The sequence below is a fragment of the Hordeum vulgare genome, chromosome 7H (assembly GCF_904849725.1).
Source record: "Hordeum vulgare subsp. vulgare chromosome 7H, MorexV3_pseudomolecules_assembly, whole genome shotgun sequence".
In the NCBI taxonomy this organism is placed as follows: Eukaryota; Viridiplantae; Streptophyta; class Magnoliopsida; order Poales; family Poaceae; genus Hordeum; species Hordeum vulgare.
Window position 1 is genome coordinate 162218084 of NC_058524.1, and position 15742 is coordinate 162233825.

Consider the following 15742-nt stretch of genomic DNA (forward strand, 5'->3'; position numbering starts at 1 on the left):
TGGCAAAGGAAAGTGTTTGGATTGCAATAAGATTTATGTGAAGTGAACACAGACCAATAGTGGTTTCATGATAAAGTATGAATTATTCAAGGTTTGTTTGGCATTTTTATACATTAATTGAGTTTTATAGACATTTAATGTGTATAATTCAATTTTGAACTACAGTCACAAGGCCCGGTGCATCTTAATGGGTTCAAAAATCATATAAATGTCCATGGCTTCATCTTTATGTCACAGACAAGAAATGGAAATGGATTTCAAACATCTCCGGGTCTTGACTCGGCCACAAACGTTGAAAAACTTGGTTTTTAATATACTGTAAATCCAATAGAAGTCCAAAATTCAAGAAAGTTCGCATATTGTCATGACATGGCACATATGTGTCGTGGTATTTTTGTGTGTGTCTAATTTGGGACAAGTTTAATCACAAGCCCCTTACAAAGAGGAGCTTCTCATGGGAAGCTTTGTGGTTGCCATAGGGAACACACGTCACCTTAAATATGTGGGTGAAAAGACATCTCGTCTTCTCGCCTTGAACTTTTTCTAGAGGCAACATTGACCAATGATTATATTGCTAAAATATGGAATCATTCAGTGTTCATTTTGCATTTTTATACATTAATTGAGTTTCTAGGCATTTAATGTGTATAGTTAAAATTTGAAATACAATCACAAGGTCTAGTGCATCAAAATGGGTTGAAAAATCATATAAGCGGCCATGGCTGCATCTCTAGGCACCATGCAAGAAATGATAAAGTAATGTTTTAAATTCATGTAAATTAAAAACTCATGAGAAATTCATGAAACTTGGCATGGTGCTATGACATGGCTCATATGTGGGGTGTTAAAAAATTATCCAAGTTGGGGTGAGTTTTAACACAAGCCCCTTACAAACTGGAGCTTCTCATGGGAATATCTTTGTGGTTTCGGTATGGAACACGTCACCTTACATGCACTGGGCGAAACGGCATCCAGTGACTCTTCTCGCCTTGAACTATTTCTAGAGGCAACATATGCCAACATGAGTGTCATGCTAAAATATGGAATTATACAAGGTTTTTGTTGCCTTTTTATTCATTAATTGAGATTTACAGGCATTTAATGTGGATAATTAGAATTTGAACTACAATCACAAGGTCCACTGTATCAGAAGTGATTAAAAATCATATAAGTGTACATGGATGCATCTTGAGGTCCCATGCAAGAAATGGGAATGTATTTCAGACATCTCGGGGTCTTGGCTCAGCCACACAAACATTGAGAAACTCGGGTTTTAAATTCATGTAAATCAAAAACTCGTAAAAAATTCACGAAACATGGCATGGTGTTATGATATGGCACATATGTGTCGTGGTAAAAGTTGAGCAATTTGGGACAAGTTTTGGCACAAGCCCCTTACAAACCAGCGCTTCTTATGGAAAGCTTTGTGATTCTAATATGGAACACGTCACCTTACATGGGCGAAGTTACATCTGCTGCCTCTTCTCGTGTTGAACTTTTCTTAGAGGTAATATATATGGACGAGTAGCAATGTCGTGCTAAAATATGGAATTCTCGAGGGTTAGTGTTGCCCCTTTAATACATTAATTGAGTTTCATAGGCACTTAATGTGCATAATTCAAATTTGAACTACAATCACAAGGCCCGATGCATCAAAATGGGTTGAAAAGTCATATAAGTGTACATGGCTGCATCTTCAATTAGGTCACATGGAAAGAAATGGAAATGAATTTCAAACATCTCAGGTTTTTGGACCGACCACAAACATTGAGAAACTTGGGTTTTAAATTCATGTAAATCAAAAACTCGTTGGAAATTCATGAAACTTGGCATGGTGTCATGACATGGCACACAAAGGCATCATAGGATTTTGTTTTCCTATACGAGACACATTTTCAATATATTTTTTCTTCTAGAGCCAGTGTTGAGAATATTGATCTAAACTATAGTAAATCAAAAACTCACACAAAATTCAAGAAATTGGGCATGACGACATGATATAGCACAAATATGTTGTGGTATTTTTTGTGTCCACTTTGTTAAAAGGTGCACACATTAATAGCCAATAAAAGCTTTTTGGAACAAAGAACTGTCACGTTAACACATAAACGGTTGCATTATTTATAAACAGTGGGCGTTCTACTGCCCATTTATGTGTTGCCACGCGTTGCGCTCTTTATTGGCTAGGTGGTGTCATGCGAGCAGGTGTTTGAGTTGACGGGACATGAGAGGCATGCGAGCTAGACTCCGATGCGTAGGCTCACCGAGTGGTGTGCTAGAAGTATGATGCAGGCTCGCCGGGAAGAGAGCCCTTTGACCTCCATATCCACTTGCCTTGCTTCCAGCCTGTCCATCAATGGTGGCTGAGCCGTTGTTTAATTGGTGGCTTTACTGCCCACTCACACTCACAATCCTCTCTCTTCGCCTCCCATTCCCCTCCATCATTCACACCTCCACGCACCTACGCCATGGCGCAGAAGGATCATATGACACTTGTCTTCTGGTTTGGTGAAGTCGTCACCGAGCCGGAGGAGATAGAACATAAAGACGAATGGGACACCATGGACATAGCCCTGGAAGCACTGCATGCCACAACAGATGATGTCCCGTGAAAGCATAATTGCTCCCTAAGGTGGTTTTGGTAATTAATAACAACATATGTGTTATTGGACTAATGATTCTATCCAAGTATATTTTAGAGAAGTTCAAAGATGCATTGGCTAAAGGATTGTGAGGAGAAGCCCCTTGATGCAAGGAAAGGAATATAATTTGCCAAGCTTCAAGCAAGAGGACTCTACATTTTATATTTGTGAGAAATCACTTTTGAGTCCATAGGAAAGCCAATACTATTAATAGGGGGTGAGGTATATATGATGAATTGGTTGCTCAAGTGCTTAGAGATAGCCATTAAAAATACTCATGCATTCTCCCACAAAATTATCTTTCCAAAGCCTAAATATCAAAATTGGTGCCACCAACATTTCCACTCGGCCCTACCGATTTTCCCACACACATATCCTATGCCAAACCCTAGAATCTCGGTACCACCAACTTTCACTTCGGTGCCACCGAAAATCAATGACCAACTTTATGGTCTGTCGATTTCAAGAATCGAAATTTCTGAGTTTTGAAATAGGTCTCACCGAGATTAGGAAATTGCCCTAGGTCACCATATAGGTACCACCGAGATTCCTATATCGGTCTCACTGAGAATTCGAAAGTTGCCACATTTTGCAACTCATTACCACCGAGATTCATGTCGGTGTCACCGAGTTGGGCAATAATGTTGTACCGGTTGTATTTTTGGAGATGCCTATATATACCCCTCCACCACGTCTCATTCATAGAGAAAGCACTCAGAACACACACACACACACACACACACACTTGCCATATCCATTTTTCTGAGATAGAGCCACCTACTCATGTGTTGAGATCAAGATAGTCCAATCCATCCACTAGAAACTTGACCTCCTGCCTCTCCAAGTTGCCTTCCACCCAATCAATCTCTTCTGCCCATGCCAAATCTGTGAGATAGTGATTGAGTGTTGAGGAGACTATGTTTTGAAGCGAAAAAGCAAGGAGTTCATCGTTCTACCACATCTATTACCTTTTGGAGGGTGGTGCCTCCGAGATTGTTTAGGCGTCTCTTGGGAGCCTCCTACTTCGTGTTACAGAGTTGAACCAAGAAGTTTGTAAGGGCAAGGGGATCGCCTACTTCGTGAAGATCTACCCCGATTAAGACTAGTCCTCTGTGGAAGTAAGCCATGGTGGAATAGTCAAGGTCGTTTCTTCGTGGACCCCTTGTGGGTGGAGCACTCCATGGACTCTCGCAGTCCTTACCCTCCGTGGGTTGAAGTCTCCACTAACGTGGACATACGATAGCACCACCTAACGGAGCCACGCCAAAAATCTTCGTGTCAACCTTTGCGTTTGATCTTCGTATCCCTTCCCTCTACTTACATTTGCATGTATTTACTTTCTGTTGCAATACTCTTATATATGCATGTGTAGGGTGTGCTTGACTTATTACAACTTCTACAAGTGGACCACAACTAAAAATTGGGTAAAGGCTAAATTTTTATTTGGTCAAGTAGTCTAATCACCCCCACCCCTGTAGACATACTTCGAATCCTACAAGTGGTATAAGATCTTTGGTGTCCATTGCATTGGTTTCACAACCTAGGATAGTATGGCATCTAGTGAAGGAAATTACCACCGTAGAGGTCCATACTTTGATGGTGCAAACTTTGCTAGTTGGAAGCATAAGATAAAATTGCATATTCTTGATCATAACCCCTCTATTTCAGGTGTTCTTCGTGTTGGATTGCAAGGTGATTTCTTTGGTGATGGCAAGGAACCGGATCGCGAAGCGACACCGAAAGAATTGAAGATGTTCCAATACAACACTCAAGCATACGACATTCTATTCAACTGCTTGTGCCCCGAAGAATTTAACAAAATTAGACGCCTTGAGAATGCCAAGGAAATTTGGGATACTTTGATTGATATGCACAAAGGTACTGAATCCGTCAGGGAATCTAAGTTAGATGTGCTACAAAGTAAGTTCGACAAGTTCAGGAGGAAGGATGGTGAAGGAGTCGCTAAGATGTACTCTAGGCTAGCTCTCATCACAAATGAGTTTGTCGGCTTAGCAAGCGAACATATGACCGAAAAATTCATCATCAAGAAGATACTTAGAGCCTTGGGTGGTAAGTACGACACCGTGTGCACATTCATCCAAATGATGCCAAACTACAAGGATGTCAAGCCAACGAAAGTCATTAGAAGGATTGTCACTCATGAGATATCACTCAAGGACAAAGAAGAGTTGCACACTAAATCAAGCGATGCTTACAAAGCTTCAAGTGATGCTCCCTCTACTGCAGACAACCACCTTGTTACCAATGAAGAGATAAGCCTCATGGTCATAAAATTCAACAAGTTCTACAAGAGTAGAGGTAAAGAGAGAAGCTCTAGCTCTAGATACGAAGAGAAGCGTTCATCTAGTAGTGACAAAAACTGCTACAACTCTGGAAAGCCCGATCACTACTCCAATGAGTGCTCGGTTCCCCACAAACAAAGGGAAGAGTCACCTAGAAGACGAAGCTCAAGAAAAGAGTCACCTCGCAGAGAGAGAAGGAGTAGAGAAGATCGTTATGAACGAAGACACTCCCGGAGAAGTAAGTAATCAGATAAGAAGGAAAAGTACACCAAGAGCTAGCTCATGTAGGTGAATGGGTATCCGGCTCCGAGTCTGATAACCAATCTGAGAGAAGTTACCACTCCAACTCCTATTGTAGTCAAGATGAAGGTTTTGCCGGTCTTGCACTCGTATCCTCCAACTCATATGACATATTTGATTCACCAAATGAAGGGATTGGAAGTTGCTTCATGACAAAAGGCCCCAAGGCATCAAACCCTGAGTACTTTGACTTCAATAGTGAAGAGGATGACTTGTTAGGAGAACATGACTTGCTTTTGATAAAACTAGTGACAGTAATAAAAATGAACTTTATGATAAGCATGCTAGTCAAGAGAAGTCGTATGATGATGATAAAAAAGAGATTGAACGACTAACTAAAGAATTAAACACTCTTAAATTAGCTTTCTTGATTCCACTAACGATTTTCTTAGCAAGTTACACTTGAGCAAGAAAATGATCTATTCTATTATATAATAAAAGAAAAATATGGATCAAAATTAGATAAAATTCTAGAAAATCCCACAATAATCAGAAACATTAAATTAAAAAATTACCCACCATTGCCATTATGTAAAAACTTTGGCTTTAAATAAATTTTCTTACGTTGGCTAAAAGAATCACATGTTCAGGAAAAAAATCATAAATCCATTCAAGAAAAAGAATCTACAGTAGCTCCTTTAATCGCCGCCAAAACGCAGCCGCCATCAGCGGAAAGAGGAACAATGTAATTTCGTCGTACTGCGTGTTTTTGTCTTTCCGGCCGGCGACGTACGGATCAATCAGCTATCGTAATTCGTAAATCATAGTATGTCCATAATCTATCTTTCTAGCTATCAAAATAATTCCTACGGACCAATAAACCAATTTGCATATGGAGAGTGTTGCGCCTAATCATGCATGTGAAAGAAAATAACAATCCGCTGTGGCTTTCAATCTTAACAGTCAGCGCGGTGCACTTGCGTGAATCAATAATATTTTAATCAGGTTTACTACATGCACAAAGCTAATTACAAATTGCATGATTTTAGGTTGTACACCGAGTCAAGATGCACGACCCATCCAGCGGCTTCTATGATGTCATGTTGGTGCGCGAGAGTACGGCGCTCGATTTGACGGCCAGCAGCAAGTTGCACACGGAGTTTCACGTTCGATGTACATGAGTTCCTAGTTTGCAAATTTCCTATCTTCACAAATCGTCCATACATGGAAAAGTGAACAATTACTCGATAATCCCTCTCTAGCTTTCTGTATTGGCTAAACAATATCTTCATTTTTTTGCAGATGAAACAATATTTACATTTTGTTAGACTTAGAGCTATGTCCAACAAAATTCCTAATTTCGTTGTGTGCTTCGTCCTTATAAAAAATCTTACATACCAGTGAGTAGTTTCATATCTATAAACTGATCATCCTTAGAGGTTACTTTTACTTTTCATATTGTTAGACTTAGTATATTGTATATATACGTGTTGTAACATGATTATGTAACATGTACGTTTCCTCCTATAAATATATGACAGTCGTACCCAGTTTAGGGTATCGAGCATTGTTCTAACCCTACCTTGTTCAATATGGTATCAGACGACGCGTTCGATCCGCGCCGCGCTTCCGCCTCCTCTGCCGCCGCCGCGTCAGCCTCCGCCGCGCTGCCTCATTCCACCCTCGCAACGGAGTCACCCTTCATGGTGTATGCTCCGCTCGCCTGGGCTCGGCCGCTCTGCTCGGGATCGCATCTACGTGTGCCTCACCACGCACGCAGATGCCCCCGCCGATCTCCTCGGCCGCCCCTGCTCCGGCTACGTCCTATGGTGCCCCTGCGCAGGTGCCCTATGGCGGGCCGTATCCTGCGCCGTACGTCGCGCCGTCTCCGACGCCTTACGCGCCAATCTCCGCGGCGTCATACGAGGCCTCGTATGGTACAGCCTACGCGGCGCCGCCGCCGCTGCTCTACGGTCATCCTCAACACTATTGTGCGCCTCCTTCGGCTAACGCGCTGGTGCCGTACAGTCCCCGTTGTCGTATGACTCGCAGCCCTCCGCACCGGTGGCTGATCCAGGGCCGTTTTACTTTGCCCATCTGGTCTCCGTGAAGCTATCTGCCGACAATTATCTCTTGTGGTGCGCTCAGGTGTTTCCGCTGATGCGCAGTCACTACCTTGAGGGCTACGTGGACGGGACGCTCCCGTGTCCTCCGGCCGAAGTTCCAATGCCCTCGGTTCATGGTGGCTCTATTATGGTGCCTAACCCGGCTCACCGACCGTGGATCGCTCAGGATCAGGCTATTCTAGGCGCCATACAGTCCCCGCTCGCTCCTTCCGTGGCTGGCATGCTGGTCTTTGCTGGCACGTCAACGGATGCCTGGACCACGCTTGGCTCCAACTTTTCCTCGCAGTCCCTGGCACGTGCATCCGCCATTCCTAACCAACTGGGTGAGACCAAGAAGCATGATCTCTCTGTCACCGCCTTCTTCAACAAGGTCAAGAATCTGGCTGATACACTATCATCCATCGGGAAGCCTCTCGGTGATGAGGAGTTCACCTCATTCATTCTCAATGGTCTTGATGAGGATTATGACTCCCTTGTGGAAAGCATTCATGGACGCGACACGCCTTTGCCGCCCCGTGATCTCTATGCGCGCCTCCTTAGCATGGAACAACGCCTCTCTGCTCGTCGCTCCGTTGGGATCTATACAGATGCCCCCTCCGCTAATGCTGCCCACCATGGGGGGTCTCGTGGTGCCAAGCAGTCCCCGTCGCCATCGTCGACTCATCCCCGTCCGTCTGCTCCCGCTCCTCCCACTGCTGGGCGCAAGCGGCTGCACTGCCAGGCTTGTGGTGGCGGTCTTGAGTGTCAGCTCTGCGGCATCGAGGGGCATCTGGCGTCTCGCTGCAATCGTCGCTTCAAACGTGACTTCCTTGGCATTGGGAACAATGGGAAAGGCAACGAGAAGCAAGCTGCACTAGCTACACAGGATCCGGGGTTCACTCCATCTTATCGTGTGGATCCTACCTGGTACATGGACACCGGTGCCACAGATCACCTGACGAGCCAGCTCGACAAGCTGGCTACTCGCCAGCCCTACACTAGTCAGGACCGAGTCCACACCGCCAATGGATCAGGTATGCACATCTCACATATTGGTCACGCATCTCTACCGTCTCATACCACTAAAACCTTGCGTCTCCATAATATTCTTCGTGTTCCGTCAGTTACACGTAGTTTGCTCTCAGATCCTAAATTAACTCTTGACAACAATGTGTTGGTTGAGTTTCATCCTTTTCATTTTTTTGTTAAGGACCTGGTCACGAGGGACGTTCTTCTTAGTGGTCGACTTCGTGATGGCCTCTATGATCTTGATGTGCCATCTGCCTCTCACGTCTTCAGTGGTGTCCGGGTGTCCTCGTCGCACTGGCACTCCCGCCTCGGTCATCCGACCACTCCCATTGTGCGCCATGTTCTACATCGCCATAATCTTCCTTTTGAGTCAAAAAATAATGAGTTTCTAGTGTGTGATGCATGTCAAACAAGGCAAGAGTCATCAGTTACCTTTCTCTGTATCGAGTCGTGTTGTTAAAGCCCCTCTTGAACTTGTGTTTCTGGATGTGTGGGGTCATGCCCAGACTTCTATTAGTGGGCACAACTACTATGTCAGTTTCATTGATGCTTTCAGTCGCTTTACGTGGATTTATCTTATTAAGTGCAAATCTGATGTGTTTCATGTGTTTATGCAATTTCAAGCACATGTTGAGAGATTGCTCAAGCACAAAATTGTTCATGTTCAATCTGATTTGGGGGGGGGGGTGAGTATCGCAATCTCAACGCCTTCTTTCACAAGCTTGGCATCTCGCATCATGTCTCATGCCCTCACACACATCAGCAGAACGGTGCAGTTGAGCGTAAGCACCATCACATAGTTGAAACTGGCTTGACACTACTTGCACATGCCTCTCTGCCATTTCGATTCTGGAGTGATGCTTTTGTTACTGCTTGTTTTTTGATAAACAGGCTCCCTACACGACTCCTTCACATGAAATCTCCTCTAGAAGTACTACTTCATGAAACTCCAGATTACTCTCTTCTCAAAGTTTTTGGTTGCGCGTGTTGGCCACATCTCCGACCATACAATAATCATAAACTTGCTTATCGATCTACAAAGTGTGTGTTTCTCGGGTATAGTCCCCTCCACAAAGGCTACAAATGTCTCCACATTCCGACAAATTGTGTTTACATATCTCGTGATGTTGTGTTTGATGAGACTGTTTTCCCGTTTTCCACACTTCCCTCGCCATCAACTCACACCACCACAGCTTCATTGCACTCTTTTCCGGTTTTGCCAAATCAATTTGAAGATCACTACAAGAAATAAGGTCAATTATGACTCCCTATATTGGTCATTGATTCATCATTGTTATTGTTTATTGACCTTTTTTGACCAAATTTACAAGGTCAATAGTTGGCCGTCAAGAATGAACAAACTTGACCTTTTCTAAAATTTTGTTCGTAGATCTCTATTGACCAAAATTTTGGTTTGGTCATTACCCATTTGTGTGAGCCACGTAGGATCTGACGTGGCTCTGCTGACATGGCATTGCTAGTGACCAAATGGAATCATCATAAATTTCACAGCCCAATTCAATAATCTAGTGTATATGGGCCTCCACCAATACTATTTTATTATTAAAAATGTCTAAATTGTTTAGGCATTATTTTGCCAAAAGCATGTATATCTCAGGATAGGCCTATTAAAAAAACAAGTACAAAAGAATAAAGATTGCAAATTAGTTGTATATATTTTATTTCAGTAGCACATCACACGAATTACAATACATCATCCATCGACTCCTCTACACATAAAAGTTCAAGTTTTTGTTGATCACACATAACATCAATGATAAACAAAACTTCTTGTTCCCTCCTCCTGTCATGTCCTCTACTTCTTCTGGGTGCTTCAGATCATCCTGGTAATTCAAATAATCAAACATAAGAAAGCATACAAAATAATCAAATATTATAATGTACAGTTAAAGGTATTATAGCATGAGCTTCCATCCCATGCACAACATTAGTGCTTAAAGTAAAGGCTTCAGGACTTAAAAGTAAAGTACACCCATGGCTTAACTTAGTTTCCTTTTCTTACAGATAACTTGATTCTCTGCTCACAACCAACTGCGGCAAGAAATAATTTCACATGTAGCTAGCACAATTCTCAAAATAAACAGCTTTCTATGTTCATCTGTAGTTTTAGTATTGTTTGGATTTCATTTTATTTAGGAGTTAAAAGATGCACCGTCCAAATTTGCACTAACCGAAGCTCGGCCAGCTAAAGAACTGCTTGTCAAGCATATTGCCATCAAACTTCCTGTTAGACTTTAGTTTTCAGCATCAAAGTGCTTATTTGGAGTTGAATGAGGTTGCTTTATTCTTTGGCGCATAACTACATATGCAACTGGACTTTATACATTCTAATTATGTAGCCACGGATCGCGCCAAAGCATAGCCAGCATTGGTCCAAGGAGGTAGAGAAGTACTAACAAGGTGGCTCGTTCGCACGTTCGAGCTGACCATGAGCTCTCTGCTCTTGGTCATTCCCAGCAAAGAACTTCATGTTGGCTGGGATGGTGTCCACATAATTCACAGCAAACTGCTGGATCTGTTCTACATGGAGACGGATATGTACAGGAAAATCGATTGATCTATTCTGTGGAAACACACACACGCGTACACACACTAGACACGATTTGTTTACCATGCTGGTAACATGTCTGATCGTGCAAGCGTACATGCATGTAGTCTACATACGGTCGGAAATAACTTGGTTGATTCAATGGTGTGCTCTCAATGGTAAGGTAATCCAGTGAAATATGATCAGGTCTGCGCAAATATGATCAGGTCTGACCATACAGAGTTGTTTTGACATTCGGATATCATAGTAAAACACATTATGTCTACATCACTTTTTCTGATTTTTCTTTTTCCTTCTATAGTGCATTCATACGTATGAATTATTTGCTTCTGGCATACATGTACATGAAACACACGGTTCACTAAAAGTTGTTTCCAGGGATATACATGTGTCCTCTTGCTTGCTGAGATCAAACATTTCAACTTTTATGTAGTAAATGAGGAATTTTGATACATATATTTCTTTACATGTGAGATAATTTTTAAGCTATGATAGAACAAAGTAAAGAATTAATAATATTTGTAAGATTTATTTTTTTCTACTAATCAAATTCCAGTGTGGGCGGAATAGTTGTTTAGTAAAATTTATAGGACAACTGATAGCATATGTTCAATTAATGGTTCGTGGTTTTCAGTGAGGTAGGCCGATGCCAATTTCATGTATTTTGTTTCCCTGGATATTAAATACGTTCTTACACCTTTTCTTTCAATCTACTGTTGCTCTTGTGTGTAGCAGTTTCAAACAATTCCTATGTTGATCTTCAATGGATATGGTAACAGTGCCGGATATACTTACTGGTATGTAAATGTTACTTCGCACAACCATTCCTCTACTTGTTTATTATTGTATTATACTGTGGCAGCTTAATACGCTAAATCATGGACGAACAATACATGAGTGAGGAGCCATGAAGCTTGCTTATGTAGTACAACTAGCCTTTTTTTATTTTCCACGTACAAGTATTATATCTACCTAGCTACTTCTATATAATTTATGAATGATATTAAACACATCTATTTATATATCAATTTCACCTACTAAATCTAGCGAAGGCATTGTATTTACACATCCAAATTTGTAATGTGGGCCAAAATAATTAACATATACTTGACAAATAACAGAAAATGGTTGAGAGGTGAAAACCTTTTGTTTCGTATCTTCTTCTCTACTGTTGCCTCTTATATTATCCCATGAGATGCTCCATGCAATCATCTCCTTGCACCTGCAAGGCATAAGCGGTTATAAGACAGCTAATATCAAGTTATCTTGTGGTCATGACAGTTGTAGCTGCCTGCTATCTACAGGAGATGCTAATGAACAGAATATGTAAATGGGGCAAGAAATACTGGAAGCAACATGAAAATAATGAGGAATGCTGAAACTGTGCCACCTTGTAAAACATAATGTGTCTAGTCAATGCTTCTATATTTAACTAGAACAATATCAACTAGACCAATATCAACTAAAGCAAAGCAAGACTTGGTCCATCTCTGGTAAGATGCACTCTTGCATGAGTAACTGCACTACTCATGCATGCCTAGAATTTGTTTGTCTGTACACTAGCTGAAAACGGAAGACAGAGTTAAGCAAATGGCAGGAACATCAATCTTGTATGGTTGAAAACTACATAGCAGCAAATCTGGCTTACTAATGAGTCTAGCAATGACAAATCATAACAAATCTATGTACACGCACCAGATTTAAATCATAACAACAGCCAGGGCGAAAAATAGGCGAGGGAGAGGGGGAGGAGCTCACCCTTGAAGAGGTACTTGCAGATCTCGGGCGGTTCTTCTTGGAGATGATCCGCGAAGGGAGACAAGGGAGGTTATATTAGGCACTTGTACGACCAGAGCTGCGAGCGCCGAGACCAGAGCCGAGGCGGACTCGGCTGGAGGGGTGCTCACCATGTCCTTGTCGGAGAAGAGGGGATCCTATGGTGGCCTTGTCGGAGAGGAGGGGATCCAGCGGCAGAGAGTAGATGATGCAACGACGGCCTTGTTAGGGAGGAGGATCTCACACGCGGCACCACCATTGCCGATGACGTTCATCTTGGTCGCGAGCCTGAGCAGGAGGCCACCGGTGACAAGGTACGCACTAAGGATTAGCAACTCTGTTAGTGAGTTGTAAATCACGACCACATACTTCTAGGTATATATCCTAAATGAATAACATGGTTAGAATTCACAAGAGTTGTACAACAACTTTCATAGTCAATACATGTCTACTAAGTTACTCATAGTACTGACTATACCTTACAAGATGCACCAATGATGGTCAACAGTAACTTCTAGAGACCAGACATGTCGAAGTTGATCTTGATGGTTAGGACATCAAATTGATGTCTAAAATGTTACTGTCCATAAAATTAAGATGCAGAATATCTCCAACAAAAAGAAAATACATCTCGCTTGCAGTAGATATGATTACTCTAGTATCGTTGGCAAAAAGTGGTGTATTCTTCAATTGCATGCCCTCAAAATGTGGCAACTCGGTAGCAAACTCAGCCAAAATGAGCTCCATCTGCAACAGTTTGTGAGGATCAAAAGAATATATTATCTCTGGTATGATGATAACGTATGTACAACAACCATTATTACCAAACTTCCAACGTCCATAAAAAGATCAGAATCTATTCCTGGAAACAGATGTTTGAATAAACAACAAGCATCATACAAATAACGAATGCATTGCCATGTAACAGAATGACCGAGATAAAGTGAATGCAAGCAGGATTTCAGTGCTTAGTCTATAACAGGCTGGTTAAAGTTCCTCCTTGTTCCAATGTTGTTCATCATCCCCTTTTAAAGAAGAAACATCATCTTGATGTAAAATCATGGTGATTGACTCAAGGGAATAGAGACCAAACACACTGGGTCTGGACCTTTTGGTCTCGTAGATCAACTCCTCCAGGTCCTATGTGTTTGGTCTTTAACTCAAGGGATCCTGTATGCACTAAGGATTAGCAGCGCGCAATCAACAGAAATCACGACTAATAGCTCGCATCTGAAGGACTTTTGCGCTAGCAGGCGCCCGCGGCAGCACCAAGGGTTCCGGGGTTTAGGGTTTATTTAGGAAGCGGGCGGGCGGGCGTACCCAGATGCCGTGGCCGCCGTCGGAGACCTGGATGAGCTTGAGGCCGCCGTCCTTGACGGTGATGGAGATGGTGAAGGAGTCGGCGTCGATGTTGTTCTCCACGAGATCCTTCATCACCGACGAGGGCCGCTGGATCACCTCCCCTGCGGCGATGCGGTTCACCACCGACTCCTCCAGTCGCCGGATGCGGGGCGGCTCCCCGCCCCTGCCCCCGCCGCGCGGCGCCGCATCGTCGACCTCCATGCCCGCCGCGCCGCGTCTGGAGACCGGGCGGAGGAGGTGGGGAATGGGGAGGCGGAGATGGTGGACGTTCCGTCGATTTCGTATTCCGGCCGAGTCGAGGATCGACCGCCATAGGTCGTGGGGGAGAGAGAGATGGGGATCGCCAAGAGAGATGGGGTCGTGGTATTTCTGTCTTTTACTTTTTTTTTTGCATTTCATTCACTTTGGGCAGCCAGCCTATCACATGCGAGGCCACGGATCCCTCCTCAGAAACATATCCTGGCCATCCACTCCTCCTACATCCAACGCTGCAAAACCCTCCCCTCATCCAACACACCTCTATCACTTTTTCTCTTCTTCTTTTTTCAATCGGTAGCACTTACGGACCAGTTTGTGCAATAGTATCATGACCTAATGGACGAAAAAGTCATAACGTTATGGGCTTTGGACCCTCTTAGGCTTGCCATGACTAATGTCAGAATTTTGGTCATGGATCAATGACCAATTAAAACACCGTCATTTTTTGAGGTCATAATTGAGCATTTTTCTTGTAGTGGATGTTGCATATTCTCCTCTATTGTTGCCTAACCATGGTGCAGGGATTGGAAGGGGTGCTCGACTAGAGCTCCTCGACGATGTTGTCCCATGCACGTCCAGGGGCCGAGCAGTTGGCCTCGGTTACCCCAGCTGAGCGCGCAGCATCGTCGCCTGGGTCGGCTCCCTCTCCGGTCTCCACTTCACCCGGGTCAGACCGGTCTTCTCCGGTCTGCTCGGCGCTGTCTTCGCTACAGCTGGAGTTGCATGTCACCACCGACTCGTCTACAGAAGCAGTGAGGAGGCTGCTGATACGTCTCCAACGTATATATAATTTTTGATGGTTTCATGCTATTATCTTGTCAAACTTTGGATATTTTGTATGCCTTTTATATATTTTTTGGGACTAACTTATTAACTCAGTGCCAAGTGCCAGTTCCTGTTTTTTTTCATGTTTTTGACCCCTTTCAGAGGAGGGTTTTGAACGGAGCCCAAACGGAATGAAACTGTCAGAAAGATTTTTTTCCGAAACAGAAAAAGATCGGGAAGCCGGAGAATCAGGGCAGGGGGCCTGCAGGGACCCCACAAGCCCTCATGGCGCGGCTAGGGGGGGTCGTGCCTCCCAGGATTGTGGGCTCCCTGGGCCTCCCTTGCCCTAGGTTTTGCGCATATATATTCCCTAAAATCCCAGAAAAAATCAGGAGATCATCGAAAGTACTTTTCCGCCGCCGCAAGCTTCTGTCTCCGCAAGATCCCATCTGGGGCACGTTCTGGTGCCCTGTTGGAGGGGGGATTCAGATACGGAGGGCTTCTTCATCAACACCATGACCTCTCCGATGATACGTGAGTAGTTCACCATAGACCTACGGGTCCATAGCTAGTAGCTAGATGGCTTCTTCTCTCTCTTGGATCTTCAATACAAAGTTCTCCATGATCTTCATGGAGATCTATCCGATGTAATCTTCTTTTACGGTATGTTTGTCGAGATCCGATGAATTGTGG

General features: G+C 43.4%; 1 protein-coding gene and 1 non-coding gene across 7 annotated transcripts; one reads left to right on the forward strand and one right to left on the reverse strand.

Moving 5' to 3' along the window:
- Positions 1 to 7720: 7720 nt before the first annotated feature.
- Positions 7721 to 7859, forward strand: LOC123414458. The gene has a single exon (XR_006614422.1). It is a non-coding gene; the product is annotated as a small nucleolar RNA Z247 (small nucleolar RNA).
- A 2111-nt stretch (positions 7860 to 9970) lies between these two features.
- Positions 9971 to 14303, reverse strand: LOC123409654 (DNA mismatch repair protein Mlh1-like). Of its 6 annotated transcripts, none has more exons than XM_045102516.1 (6): positions 13985 to 14303; positions 13143 to 13411; positions 12796 to 12952; positions 12647 to 12682; positions 12032 to 12110; positions 9971 to 10163 (listed from the first exon to the last, which is right to left on the reverse strand). In XM_045102516.1, exons 1-2 carry the CDS (start codon positions 14225 to 14227, stop codon positions 13214 to 13216), a joined length of 441 nt encoding a protein of 146 aa, XP_044958451.1. In that variant the 5' UTR covers positions 14228 to 14303; the 3' UTR covers positions 9971 to 10163; positions 12032 to 12110; positions 12647 to 12682; positions 12796 to 12952; positions 13143 to 13213. The 6 variants fall into 6 exon arrangements, with proteins under 6 accessions (XP_044958451.1, XP_044958453.1, XP_044958452.1 ...); XM_045102518.1 differs by having other exon boundaries at positions 12647 to 12679; positions 12796 to 12985; XM_045102517.1 differs by having other exon boundaries at positions 12796 to 12985.
- Positions 14304 to 15742: the final 1439 nt, after the last annotated feature.